General features: G+C 55.8%; 1 protein-coding gene across 4 annotated transcripts in view; it reads left to right on the top strand.

Annotated features, from left to right (window-relative positions):
• Positions 1-14,478, top strand: part of ATP2A3 (ATPase sarcoplasmic/endoplasmic reticulum Ca2+ transporting 3) — a 40,890-nt gene that overhangs the window by 13,495 nt on the left and 12,917 nt on the right. For all 4 annotated transcript variants that reach the window (XM_055101089.2, XM_055101087.2, XM_055101090.2 and 1 more), the window contains 10 exons: positions 117-197; positions 293-378; positions 3,038-3,502; positions 5,750-5,838; positions 6,064-6,166; positions 7,343-7,474; positions 8,120-8,245; positions 9,197-9,415; positions 9,755-10,090; positions 13,426-13,646. In XM_055101089.2, coding sequence (XP_054957064.1) covers positions 117-197; positions 293-378; positions 3,038-3,502; positions 5,750-5,838; positions 6,064-6,166; positions 7,343-7,474; positions 8,120-8,245; positions 9,197-9,415; positions 9,755-10,090; positions 13,426-13,646 — 1,858 coding nt within the window. The remainder of the gene's footprint in view (positions 1-116; positions 198-292; positions 379-3,037; positions 3,503-5,749; positions 5,839-6,063; positions 6,167-7,342; positions 7,475-8,119; positions 8,246-9,196; positions 9,416-9,754; positions 10,091-13,425; positions 13,647-14,478) is intronic.

Below are 14,478 nucleotides of genomic sequence, written 5' to 3'. Positions count from 1 at the left end.
ATCACAGCTCAGGCACCCGACGCCCAGCCCCAGCCTTGGGTCCTGGGAACCCTTCTGGCTTTTCCCAGCTGGTGGTGCCCGAAGCCACCCTCAGCCAAGCCATTCTCCCCGCACAGTGGGGGACAAAGTGCCTGCTGACCTCCGCCTCATCGAGATCAAGTCCACCACGCTGCGAGTGGACCAGTCCATCCTGACGGGTGAGGCCCCCCCAGGAGGCCGGGACCTAGTGGGCCAGGACTGAGGGATGGGCGTGTCTTCATGTGGGGCTTCTCATCTCTGATTCCCTGACCAGGTGAATCTGTGTCCGTGACCAAGCACACAGAGGCCATCCCAGACCCCAGAGCTGTGAACCAGGACAAGAAGAACATGCTGTTTTCTGTAAGTCAAATGTCTGGGGCCTTTGCCCAGACAATGATAAAAATAACAACATTAGGATTATGATCACGCCTGTAATCCCAGCACTTTGGGAGGCTGAGGTGGGTGGATCACCTGAGGTCAGGAGTTCGAGACCAGCCTGGCCAACATGGTGAAACCCCGTCTCTACTAAAAATACAAAAAGATCAGCTGGGGGTGGTGGCGTGTGCCTGTAATCCCAGCAACTTGGGAGGCTGAGGCAGGAGAGTCACTTGAACCCGGGAGGCGGAGGTTGCGGTGAGCCAAGATCGCGCCACTGCACTCCAGCCTGGGTGACGAGATCAAAACTCTGTCTCAAAAAAAAAAAAAAAAAATTATTATTTTTTCTGGCCCTGTTGCCCATGCTGGAGTGCAGTGGTACAATCTCGGGTCACTGCAACCCCCGCCCCCCAGGTTCAAGCTACTCTTGTGCCTCAGCTTCCTAAGTAGCTGGGACTACAGGCACCTGCCACCACACCCAGCTAATTTTTGTATTTTTAGTAGCAACAAGGTTTCACCATGTTCACCAGGCTGGTCTCGAACTCCTGACCTCAAGTGATCCGCCCACCTTGGCCTCCCAAAGTGCTAGGATTATAGGCATGAGCCACTGCACCTGGTCCAACATTAAGGTTAATCAGCTAAAGTCCTACGGGGAAGAACCTCATCGATTCTTGACAATACATGCAAATTTATAGTAATAATAATAGCTTGTGTTTACTGGGGACTGTGTGCCTGGCACTGTTCTAAGCTCTTTACACATACTAGTTTATTTAATCCTTAACACCAAATCTTTGAAATAAGTACTCTTGTTATGCTTGTTATCTATATTTTCCAGCAAGGAAAGAAACAAGCACAGAGAGATTAAGTAAGTTTCCCAAGGTCAAACAGCCAATGAGTGGCACAGCTGGGACGAACTCAGACATCCTGGATTTCTGCTGGGAGACCCTGCCTTCCCCTGGAGAAGGGCAGAGCCTCCCTATAATCACTTAATAGAAATGCTCTAGAGGAAGGAGGCCAAAATGGTGGAGGATGGTGGGGGATAGTCCATTCTCCGACAGGAAAACTGACCCACAAGGCATGATGCCCGGTCTACCTGGCTCTTCTCAGGGATAGCGATGGGTTCAGCTTTGGCGGGAGAGACCTGCCTCTGTGGCCTCAGAGAAAGCTAGCAAGTGATACTCACAGCTGCCCCGCAATAGCCTGAGGCCAGCAAGGAGCGTTTAGGGGCACAAGGAAGGGTCAGGCCAGTCAGACAATGGCCCAGGCCACCAAGTTATCAGGGGATAGAAAACTTCCTGGAAGGGAAGAGGGATGAAGAAAGTGAAACTCACCCAGAACTCCTTTTTTTTTTTTTTTTTTTTTTTTTTTTTTGAGACAGAGTCTCACTCTGTCGCCCAGGCTGGAGTGCAGTGGCACAATCTCAGCTCACTGCAACTTCCGCCTCCCGAGTTCAAGCGATTCTCCTGCCTCAGCCTCCCAAGCAGGTGGGATTACAAGCATACACCACCATGCCCAGCTAATTTTTGTATTTTACTAGAGACAGGGTTTCACCATGTTGGCCAGGCTGGTCCCAAACTCCTGACCTCAGGTGATCCGCCTGCCTCGGCCTCCCAAAGTGCTGGGATTACAGGCGTGAGCCACCCCGCCTGGTCCAGAACTCTTCTTGAGAGGGGCCTACCTAGCTGCATAGAAGCCTTGGACAGGATGCCTTGGGGTGGGGAGGGAAGCTCTGAGAGCCGTTGCTCCAGGATCAGCAGCTGTCGCTAAGAAGCTTTGGAGGGGCCGGGCATGGTAGCTCATGCCTGTAATCCCAGCACTTTGGGAGGCCAAAGCAGGAGGATCATTTGAGCTCAGGAGTTTGAGACCAGCCTGAGCAACATAGAGAGACCTCATTTCTACTAAAATTCAAAATTAAACAAAACAATTTTCTAAAGTAATAATAAAAAGAAGCTTTGGAGGAAGGTTGTCTGGCTGGGCCCTGCATGTTGGGGGCTGGAGCTACGTTGCTTAAGACAGAAGAGAGGCTGGGGCCTGCCTTCTCGCCAGCCCCAACAGCATATGCATTTGAAGGGGCACCAAGTTCTTAGCCTCCTCAGAAAAACTATCTTGGGCCTGTGTTGGACCACTTTACAGAAGAGGACACCAAGTCACAAGGCTAGCTGTCCCTTATGCTAGGAATTGGGGATTTTACTGGAGCCTTGGAAATGGATGAGCTGAGGCTCAGGTTTTCTGGATTTTTCAGTAAATATTAATGGACTGTTTATTGGGTTCGTAGTCAGCTATGCTCCTGTGTGGCTATAGTGATTGTTTACGAAATCACATTTTGTGGGGTTGATGGTTGTGCTGCGCTGGTTGATTATATCATCAATATCAGCCCCCGTGCCTCCTCTGTGCCCGACCCCGTGCTAGGCACTGGGGATACGGCGATGAACCCAAACCCTGCCTTCCTAGAGCTGACACTCTCATGGGAAGGCAGCAGGGACCCAGTGCATACATAGCTACAGGAGTCTGGAAGCACTAGCAACAGGGAGAAAAGGAAAGCCGGGTAGAAGGATAAGTGCCTTATTCCGGCCTGAAGGAGTCAGGGGTCCTGGGCCCCTGGTTGGCTGCTGAGCAGCTTTTTCCTTGTCCCTCCCTTGGCCAGGGCACCAATATCACATCGGGCAAAGCGGTGGGTGTGGCCGTGGCCACCGGCCTGCACACGGAGCTGGGCAAGATCCGGAGCCAGATGGCGGCAGTCGAGCCCGAGCGGACGCCGCTGCAGCGCAAGCTGGACGAGTTTGGACGGCAGCTGTCCCACGCCATCTCTGTGATCTGCGTGGCCGTGTGGGTCATCAACATCGGCCACTTCGCCGACCCGGCCCACGGTGGCTCCTGGCTGCGCGGCGCTGTCTACTACTTCAAGATCGCCGTGGCCCTGGCGGTGGCGGCCATCCCCGAGGGCCTCCCGGCTGTCATCACTACATGCCTGGCACTGGGCACGCGGCGCATGGCACGCAAGAACGCCATCGTGCGAAGCCTGCCGTCCGTGGAGACCCTGGGCTGCACCTCAGTCATCTGCTCCGACAAGACGGGCACGCTCACCACCAATCAGATGTCTGTCTGCCGGGTGAGTGACGGCCAGCTTGGTGTTGCTGTGCGTTGCAGAGCAGGCTGGGCTCCCTCTCTGGGTCTCTCCCCCACCTCCTTTTCAGTGAGGGATGGAGGAGAGAATCTGTGGGCTGTCCCTTGGCCCAGAGCAGGTCCAGGTTTTCACAAGATGACAGGGAGGCTATAGCAAAGCATGCCTGGGTAGCCACATGTCACTGAGGCCTGTGTGTCACTGTGGGGCCCTGGCCAGGTTGCTGACAGTCTGTTAACCTCAGTCTCCTCATTGGAAGCCTGGCTGTGTGAGCCCTGCTAGGTAAACGTAAAGGACACAGGAGAGGCTCAAGTTCAGCCTCGGCATAGGAGCCAAGCTGGGCCTGGATCCGTGTTCCATCCTGCCCCATCATGACTCTGTGCAGTCGACACCTGTCACCAGATAAGCCAGCTCCGGTAACCTGGGAAGGGCCAGGGCAGGAATTATTCATTCCCTGCACTTCATCCCGCATCCTGGGCTCACTGCCCACACGGCCAAGGGATTCTGGCTGAGACTTCAGCAGGCCCATGGGGCAGAAGGCTCCTCCTGACCCAGCAGATGGGTGGGTGGGGAGATGGTGAAGGCTATGGGTTCCCCACCCTTCCCAGGTCCCCAGTGCCTCTCTGTCACCCCTGCTTCCACATCTGCCCACTGGGCTTGGAAACCCAGGCTCTGTATTCTGAGACCCTAAGGCCTTCTGGGAGCCCATCAAAGGCTGCTTTAGGGGAGGGGTGCTACCGAGCTTTACTGTCCTGCTAAAAGCCCTCATAGGATTTTATTTAAACAGAGTGTTTCTTGACTAATAGCGATTTTTTTTTTTTGAGGCAGAGTCTCATTCTGTTTGTTGTCTAGGCTGAAGTGCAGTGGCATGATCTGAGCTCACTGCAACCTCTGCCTCCCAGGTTCAAGCAATTCTCCTGCCTCAGCCTCCCAGGTAGCTGGGACTACAGACAGGCATGCACCACCAAACCCAGCTAATTTTTGTATTTTAGTGGAGACGGGGTTTCACCATGTTGGCCAGGCTGGTCTATAACTCCTGACCTCAAGTGATCCACCCGCCTTGGCCTCCCAAAGTGCAGGGATTACAGCCCTCAGCCACTGTGCCCGGCCCTAATAAATTTTTTTTTTTTTTTTTTTTTTGAGATGGAGTCTCACTCTGTTGCCAGGCTGGAGTGCAGTGGCACGATCTTGGCTGCAACCTCCACCTTCTGGGTTCAAGCGATTCTCTTGCTTCAGCCACCCGAGTAGCTAGGACTACAGGCGCGTGCCACCACACCCAGCTAGTTTTTGTAGTTTTAGTAGAGATGGGGTTTCACCATGTTAGCCAGGATGGTCTCAATCAAGCTTGACCTCGTGATCCACCCGCCTCGGCCTCCCAAAGTGCTGGGATTACAGGCGTGAGCCACTGGGCCCAGCTAATAATAAAGAGTTTTAAAGTGCAGTGTGGGGAAGTTGTAGGGGCCTTACGTGCTGGATGCTGGGCTGTGCTTGCTGGGTGACTGCCCCCAGGAGTAGGGAGGAGAGCGGGAAGGAAGGGACACTTATGCGTCTACTGGGCGCTGGGCTGGCCATTTGCTTGAGAATGTGCGGTGAGGCCATGTCCACGAAGCAAGAACTGTCTCCCCAGCAGAGCTGGCTGAACAGACAAAGAAATAGGCACGCTGGGCCAGGTAAGCCTCCTGTTCCTGAGGTGCACAGGTGGGGGCTGAGTGACCCAGCAGGCCCTGTGGCAGGGGCTCACTCTCTGGGGACATCTCTGGGCTAGAGGGGTCTGTGCCCCAGAGAGGCGTGTGGGTTTCCTCCCTTGAAGGCCAGGAACTCATTTCCTTGAAGGCAAAGGAGGGGGCGGTTCCCATGTTACTAGTGGAGAAACTGAGGCTCAGCTACTTGGCCAGGGATCGCACAGTGAGATGGGCAAGGACCCAGGCTTTCTGCCTAGCTTAGGGCTCCCTCAAGCTGGCAACTGCCCCCAGAGCACTGAAGAATCTGCCATAAATCCCTCAGAAGTCCAGGACATTTGGACAAACCGGAGCCGGACACATCTGGCAGAGCAGACGGTCCCTGCCTCAGCCTGGACCCTGCGTTCTATTTCCCTCCTGGTGGGCACGGACGGCCAGGCCGGTTTGGCCCTCCGTCGGGCAGGGGGCCTGCAGGCCCCCCACCCTGGGGTCGACTGGCCGCCCAGGGAGGAGGGAGGCGACCCCGCCCGCCTAAGCACGCCCCTGCGCTCCCCAGATGTTCGTGGTAGCCGAGGCCGATGCGGGCTCCAGCCTTTTGCACGAGTTCACCATCTCGGGTACCACGTATACCCCCGAGGGCGAAGTGTGAGTGCGGGGCCAGGGGACGCGCGGGCGGGCGGCCTGGGGGCGGGGCCACGCGTGGCGGCGCCGAGGTGTGTCCGTGGGAGGCCCCTGGGGGCGGGCCAGGAGGCGGAGCCTCTCCCGGGGCGGGGCCAGGAGGCGGAGCCCCCTCCTGGGGGCGGGGCCAAGAGGCGGACCCCTCTCGGGGGCGGAGCCGAGGTCCTCCTGGTGACTGCCCTGGCTTCGCAGGCGGCAGGGGGATCAGCCTGTGCGCTGCGGCCAGTTCGACGGGCTGGTGGAGCTGGCGACCATCTGCGCCCTGTGCAACGACTCGGCGCTGGACTACAACGAGGTGGGCCCCACCCCCTTTCATGACCTCCCTAGTATCCAGGCGACCAGGACAGACCCTTTTCCCAGCCTCAAAGCTCCCAGGGTGGGCAGCCCTTGCTCCCTGGAAGTGCCACACCCAGGGAGCATGGTTACCCCTGCACACCCCTCTCTGCCGCCCCTCCCTTTCCGCAGACAGGCTTCAGAACCCTCCCCCTGGGGCTCTTGGTCTGTGGGAGACTGCCATGGAAGGGGCTGAAGGGCTGGGGAAACCTATGGGGGGAAGAGATTTGGGGAACAGGACCAAGAAAATGTTTAAAGCAGAAGACACAGCCCACAAAAGGCCCACATTCAGTTAAAGTCTCCTGCGACTTAGGCATTGACTGCCGTTCACGTGGCCGGGGCAGTGGAATGGGGCATGCAGCAGGCGTCTGCCCAAAGGGAGGTCCTTGGCCAGACCCAGTCCGAGGCCAAGCTGAGGGCAGTAGAGCACCAACGAAGAGTTTTGAGCAGGAGAGTGACATGGTCAGATGTGCATTTACAAAGATCACTGAGGCTTCCGTGTGGAGGCCAGACAGACAGTAGAGGACCGAAGCCAGGGAGGCCTATGTGGTCATTCAGGCCAGAGAGATGTGGGCCGAGCCCTGGCTGGAGCCTTGGGGAGAGGGGAGAAGGCATGGGTCAGAGACATTTAGGAGCCAAAAATCCTGGGACTTGGTGACTGGTTAGGTGAAAGAGAGAGGGAGGAAGCCAGGGTGGCTCCTGGTTGTTGTGCTGTCTGGAGCTGTCGCTGGAGTGGCAAATACAGAGAGTGGGAGAGGTGGCCTGAGGGGTCCCCGGGGAACAAGGTTCAGCAGGCAGCTGGACATCTGGGCTTGGGGCTCAGCAAAGCGCCCCAGGGAGAGCAGGTGGGAGGGTGGGATCGGGCCCAGACAGCAGAAACCGGTGAAGGAGGCTGACAGGAAGTGGACAGAGGTGGGAGGGTGTGTGGCGATCAATGCCAGTGTAGGGGGCTGAATGTCAGTGTCAGACACCACCCCGACCCCAGGGCGGCCAGGCTGGGAAGGGCTTACGGGCCGGTGCAAAGGAGGTTACACGGAACTCCAGCAAAGGCAGCTTCAGGGGCAAGGAGTGAGTGAGGCTGGGGATGCGGGCTGGAGGCTGCCTGCCCCTCACTCCCTATCCCCTGGGTTCTTGCCAGGCCAAGGGTGTGTACGAGAAGGTGGGAGAGGCCACGGAGACAGCTCTGACTTGCCTGGTGGAGAAGATGAACGTGTTCGACACCGACCTGCAGGCTCTGTCCCGGGTGGAGCGAGCTGGCGCCTGTAACACGGTGAGCAGGGCTGGGGGCTCAGGCCTCCGGCTGCATGGCTGGGGCTTCTGGGACATCTGGAGAAGGCAGACAGGACACTGAAGTTTTTGTTTTGTTTTTTTTTTTGAGACGGAGTCTCATTCTGTCGCCCAGGCTTTAGTACAATGGTGCAATCCTGGCTCACTGCAACCTCTGCCTCCCGGGTTCAAGTGGTTCTCGTGCCTCGACCTCCCGGTGCGTGCCACCACACCCGGCTAATTTTTGCATTTTTTAGTAGAGACAGGGTTTCACCATGTTGTCCGGGCTAGTCTGAAACTCCTGACCTCAGGTAATCTGCCCGCCTCGGCCTCCCAGAGTGCTGGGATTACAGGCGTGAGCCACCGCTCCTGGCTGACGGTGAAATAAGACTTGGAGAAAAGAGGGGAGAAGGCTGCGTGTGGGCAAAGGTTTGGAGTTGGGCTGCACCCAGCATGGTCAGGAAATGGCATCGTATTGCCATTTCTGGGGCTGGAGAGGGAAATGGAGGTCTTGAATGGCGGGGTCAGAGGAGTGTAGATGTCATCCCACACAGAGCAAGAGGCTCTCTTGGGGCCAAGCAGTTGGTGGGAAGGCAGGCGAGAGTCGCTGGCTCTGTCCTTCATGCCCTGACCTGCCTGGACCCCGCAGGTCATCAAGCAGCTGATGCGGAAGGAGTTCACCCTGGAGTTCTCCCGAGACCGGAAGTCCATGTCCGTGTACTGCACGCCCACCCGCCCTCACCCTACCGGCCAGGGCAGCAAGATGTTTGTGAAGGTGGGGGCCTGCCTGTCTGGCCTGGGCCCCTGCGCGCCCTGGGGAACCTGGTCATCCACGCTCCTCTGTGAGCCCCAGTCCTCCCGTGTGAATGGCAGGGTTGGGTTACAAGTTCTCAGGAGCCCCTTTTGCCTCTAACCGGTGGTGTAGGGGTGGTTGGTGCCACCCTTGGTGCTCTGTGTTTTGGAAACTGAGTCCCAGGGAGGGAAAGGAATCAACTCCCTTGCAGACCACTGTCTACAGCGTCTCCGTTGCTGCTCCCAAAACCGAAGAGAGAAATACAGCTCTAGCTTCACCCTGCAAGGGAAGTTTAAACCCCTTTTGAAATGAAAAGGCTTCTGTACTGGGAGCTCGGGCCACTTGGAAAAGTTAGTGCCTGGGTGACCTTTTAGGAGCAGGAGAAGCCATTGAAGGAGCTTTAGAGGCTGTTCCTAGGCCCGGGGTGAGGTCTGAGGTGAGACCTGAGGCCACTGAGGGGCCTGTCATCCCTGGACCCCCTTCCCAGGGCTATGCCCGCCACACCCTGTGTATGGCTCTATTTCTGGTCCCCAGGCAGGGCTCAGCCTGCCTCCCTGCTGCTGAGGCCCCTACCAAATTGGAACTCGAGTAGCACCAGGGAGGCAGGGCCTGCAGGGGATGCCATTCTCACCCCTGCCTGCAAAACGCTGCAGTGCCCGAGTCTGCTGTGGGCTGGTGGGGGAAGGGCATCGCTAGGTTGGTGGCTGCCCCCACCCCAGCACACTCCCCCCATTCTCTTTAGATTGTCTCACAGGGGGACCCACTTGGTTCTCATTCTGAACTCTCAAAGAATGGATTCTGCTCCCTGCCTTGCGTGTGTACCCTTGGGTGGCCTTTCCCCGTATCTTAGTCTCAGTTTCCTGAGTTTGGGCAGGAAGGAGAGGAGGGGTTCTGACTGATGAGTTGCCTCTTCTCCCTCTCCCCGCCTCGCAGGGGGCTCCTGAGAGTGTGATCGAGCGCTGCAGCTCAGTCCGCGTGGGGAGCCGCACAGCACCCCTGAGCCCCGCCTCCAGGGAGCAGATCCTGGCAAAGATCCGGGATTGGGGCTCAGGCTCAGACACGCTGCGCTGCCTGGCACTGGCCACCCGGGACGCGCCCCCAAGGAAGGAGGACATGGAGCTGGACGACTGCAGCAAGTTTGTGCAGTACGAGGTGGGTGCAAGAGCCGATTCTCCCTGCAGTACGAGGTGGGTGCAGGAGCCGATTCTCCCTGCAGTACGAGGTGGGTGCAGGAGCCGATTCTCCCTGCAGTACGAGGTGGGTGCAGGAGCCGATTCTCCCTGCAGTACGAGGTGGGTGCAGGAGCCGAGTCTCCCTGCAGTACGAGGTGGGTGCAGGAGCCGAGTCTCCCTGCAGTACGAGGTGGGTGCAGGAGCCGATTCTCCCTGCAGTACGAGGTGGGTGCAGGAGCCAAGTCTCCCTGCAGCAGCTGAGCAGGTGGTAGGTCAGGGATGGGCTCAGGCCCCGCTTGAATCTGCCCCCTCCCTACAGATGGACCTGACCTTCGTGGGCTGCGTAGGCATGCTGGACCCGCCGCGACCTGAGGTGGCTGCCTGCATCACACGCTGCTACCAGGCGGGCATCCGCGTGGTCATGATCACGGGGGATAACAAAGGCACTGCCGTGGCCATCTGCCGCAGGCTTGGCATCTTTGGGGACACGGAAGACGTGGCGGGCAAGGCCTACACGGGCCGCGAGTTTGATGACCTCAGCCCCGAGCAGCAGCGCCAGGCCTGCCGCACCGCCCGCTGCTTTGCCCGCGTGGAGCCCGCACACAAGTCCCGCATCGTGGAGAACCTGCAGTCCTTTAACGAGATCACTGCCATGGTGAGGCCACAGCCTGGAGCCCCAGGAGGGGGTGATGAGCGGGGCCACGGGGTGTGAAAAGAGCAAGCCGTGCAACTCTCCCCTCTGCCTCATTCTTATCTTTTCTAACATCTTATTACCAAAAAATTAAAATACAAAAAGAAATTTAAATAACGTTATTCTGGGCCAGGCGCAGTGGCTCACGCCTGTCATCTCAGCACTTTGGGAGGCTGAGGCGGGCGGATCACTTGAGGTCAGGAGTTCGAGACAAGCCTAGCCAATATGAGGAAACCCCGTCTCTACTAAAAGTACAAAAATTAGCGGGGCGTGGTGGTGCATTACTGTAATCCCAGCTACTCGGGAGGCTGAGGCAGGAGAATCACTTGAATCCGGGAGGCAGAGGTTGCAGTGAGCCGAGATCACGCCACTGCCCTCCAGCCTGGGTGACAGAGTGAGACTTCGTCTCAAAATAATAATAATAACAATACTAATTTTATTCTGAACACCTACATATCTATCATCTGGATTCTACAACTAACATTTTATTGTATTTGCTTTATCACATACCTGTCCATGCAGCCATTCTTTGCCCATCCCTAGCCCATCTTTTCTTAGGTGTATTTCAAAGTCAGTTGCAGACATCGGCATACTTCCCCCTCACCTACTTTAGAATACATGTTAACCAGAGAGCAATGTTGTCTGTGGTTCTGTTTTTCCTTTTTGAGGCAAAATTTGCCTTCGATGAAACACACAGATCTTTAGCGTACTATCTGATGAGTTTAGGAACATGCACACACCTGTGTAACTCACAGCCTTATCAAGATAGGAAAATGCCAGGCATGGTGGCTCACGCTTATAATTCCAGCACTTTGGGAGGCCAAGGCAGGAGGACTGCTTGAGCCCAGGAGTTTGAGACCCCATCTCTCCAAAAAAGCAAAAAAACAAAAAAAAAGATATGACACATTACCATTACCATCAACCCATGAAGTTCCCTCACACGCCTTCCCCATCTCTGTCCTTCGTCGCAAAACAGGCGATCACTGTTTTCGTTTTTTTTCCACCGTATATGAGTTTTATCTGCCCTAGATTTTCAAATGAATGGAATCATACAGTATGGACTGTTTTGGTTTGGGGCTTTTTTGAGATCTATCTGCCTTGTCGTATCAGATTATTGCTTTTTTTTTTTTTTTTTAGACAGAGTCTTGCTCTGTCACCCAGGGCTGGAGCGCAGGTGGCACGATCTCGGCTCACTGCAACCTCCGCCTCCCGGGTTCATGCCATTCTCCTGCCTCAGCCTCCTGAGTAGCTGGGACTACAGGCGCGCACCACCATGCCCAGCTAATTTTTTTATTTTTAGTAGAGACAGGGTTTCACCATGTTGGCCAGGATGGTCTCGATCTCTTGACCTTGTGATCTGCCCGCCTCAGCCTCCCAAAGTGCTGGGATTACAAGCATGAGCCACCGCGCCCGGCCTATTGCTTTTTTATTGTTGAGTAGCATTCCACTGTGTGAATATTTCAGTTTATTGAACCATTCCTCTTTGGATGGACATTTAGTTTGGGCCTAGTTTTTGTTCTTAATTGCTGACCTATTCTTCTGACCTCAGCCTCTCCCCTGACCTGGTCTCTGTTTTTAATCTTGACCTCCAGCCTAACCCAGTCCTTTACCTTGACCTTAACCCTGACCCATGGCCCAGCCTTGATCTGCACACCAACCTTGACTACCACTGCAGCCTGGTTCTTGAACTTATCTTTGACCTCTGTGCTGACTTTGTCCCTGACCTTGATGTTGACCCTCATCTTAATCTAATTCTTTTTTTGTTTGTGTGATGAGGTCTCACTCTGTTGCCCAGGCTGGAATGCAGTGGCACAGTCATGGCTCACTGAAGCCTCATCCTCTCGGGCTCAAGAGATCCTCCCACCTCAGCCTCCTGAGGAGCTGGGACTACAGGCATGCACCACCATGTCTGGCTAATTTTTTAATTTTTTGTAGAGAAGAGGTCTCCCTATGTTGCCCAGGCTAGTCTTGAACTCCTGGACTCAAGCAATCCTCCTGCCTTGGCCTCCTAAAGTGCTAGGATTACAAGTGTGGGCCACCACACCCAGCCCGACATAACTATTTACGTTGAGCTTAACCCTGATATGAATTCCAGTCTTGGCCGGGCACAGTGGCTCACGCCTGTAATCCCAGCACTTTGGGAGGTCGAGGCGGGCAGATCACCTGAGGTCAGGAGTTCGAGACCAGCCTAGCCAACATGGCGAAACCCTGTCTCCACTAAAAATACAAAAATTAGCCGGTGCATGCCTATAATCTCAGCTACTCGGGAGGCTGAGGCACAAGAATTGCTTGAACCTGGGAGGAGGAGGTTGCAGTGAGCCGAGATTGTGCCATTGCACTCCAGCCTGGGCGATAGAGTGAGACTCTGTCCCCGACCAAAAAAAAAGAATTCCAGTCTTGACCTGGACCAAGACCTTATTCTCAACGTTGACCTTGACACTGCCCCACCCCCAATGTAATGCTTTATGTTGACCTCAACTTTGATCTGGCCTTCAATTTTTTTAGATGGAGTCTCACTCTGTTGCCCAGGCTGGAGTGCAGCGGTGCAGTCTCGGCTCACTGCAACCTCCGCCTCCCGGGCTCAAGCGACTCCCCTGCCTCAGCCTCCCATGTAGCTGGGATCATAGGCACGCGCCACTGCGCCCAGCTAATTTTTGTATTTTTAGTAGAGACGGGGTTTCATCATATTGCCCAGGCTGGTCTTGAACTCCTGACCTCAGGTCATCCATCCGCCTCGGCCTCCCAAAGTGCTGGGATTACAGGCGTGAGCCACCGCTCCCGGCCTGGCCTTCAATTTGACCTTGATTGCAACTCCAGACTTCATGTCACTTGACTTCACTCCTCATGTGGACCTTGACTTGGCCTCTGCCTTTGCCTTGATCTTCAACTTGACTACAACACCTACCTGGCTCTTTACCCGGGCCATCCCCTTGACTTCATTCCTGACTTGACCTCAGCTTTCTCCCTAACCTCAGTTTCATCTTCTACCCCACATCCAACCTCAATTTCATCCCTACCCTCATTGCTGACCCACCGTCATCCCCATCCCCACCTCACCGTCTTCCCTAACCTCACGCTTGATATTCTCCCCAACTTTGTCCTTGTCTGCATCCCTTGCCTTCTCCTCAGCCTCACCCTCTGCCCAATTTCTAGTTCATTCTTGAACCTACCATTTGTTCTGTCTAACTGTCTGCTTCCTTTGGAACATCCCCTAAGATTGGGGATGGGCTGAGTTGAGAAGAGATGGGAAGGTGGAAGGGAAGTTTCTTAGGCACAGCCCTACCTGACCTGGCCCACAGACTGGCGATGGAGTGAACGACGCACCAGCCCTGAAGAAAGCAGAGATCGGCATCGCCATGGGCTCAGGCACGGCCGTGGCCAAGTCGGCGGCAGAGATGGTGCTGTCAGATGACAACTTTGCCTCCATCGTGGCTGCGGTGGAGGAGGGCCGGGCCATCTACAGCAACATGAAGCAATTCATCCGCTACCTCATCTCCTCCAATGTTGGCGAGGTCGTCTGGTGAGGCCGGGCCCTCCCTCCTCTCAGCCCTCTCAATCCGCTCTGTGCCCCTGAGACGGGGAAAACGCCTGTTCCTCGGATGGGCTGCAGGGATGGAGGGGCCTGTGCCCTGCCCTGGCTGGGGCTTTCCAGGGTCCCACCTTGGAGTGGACAGGGGAGAGCACCTCTTGTCATTCTCCAGAGGCCCTGGTGACCTATGGATCATGGTCACCCCAGCACCCACGGAGGTGCCTGAAGAGTCACCTGTCAGCCCTCCAGCCATGAACTTCCCACTGGCAGATTAGCAAGATGAGAGAAAAGCCCCACCTTTAGGCAGTCGTGTGTGTGTCCGTGTGCGAATGTGTATTTGTGTGCACATGGCCTGAGTGCCTGAGTGAGAGGTGTGTGTAATGTGTATATTTTGCATGTGTGCTCTGGTGCATTTTGAGCGTGAGTACAAGCAGAAGGATTTGTGCCGGCGTGTGACTGTGCACACACTCGTATTCACATGTGAGGATGCCTGTGGGGAATGGTGAGCGTGTGTGTTGCTGGACATGGATGGATTATGCATCTCTGCACCTCAGGGCAGATATGTAGGTGTTTGCTTGTGTTTGCCGGATGGTGTGGCATGTGCTAGGTTTTTGCACATGTCTGATTCTTGGGCATGCCCTCTTCGTGTGCGTGTGTGTGTTTGTGTGTGTGTGTACTTGGCCTCTGCTAGGCCTAAAGAGCAGGTATGTCCAGGATCCAGAGCTGGGACCGGGGAAGGCAGGACTGGCCAGGCCCGAGGCAGAGCTGTGTACACACACCCTTCACATCACAGCTGGCGGAGGGAGGAGGGGCTGCCGTGGAG

This window comes from Pan paniscus, chromosome 19, assembly GCF_029289425.2.
Source record: "Pan paniscus chromosome 19, NHGRI_mPanPan1-v2.0_pri, whole genome shotgun sequence".
NCBI lineage: Eukaryota > Metazoa > Chordata > Mammalia > Primates > Hominidae > Pan > Pan paniscus.
The sequence above is the reverse complement of the archived record's forward strand: the minus strand, read 5'-3'. Positions and strand labels throughout refer to the sequence as shown.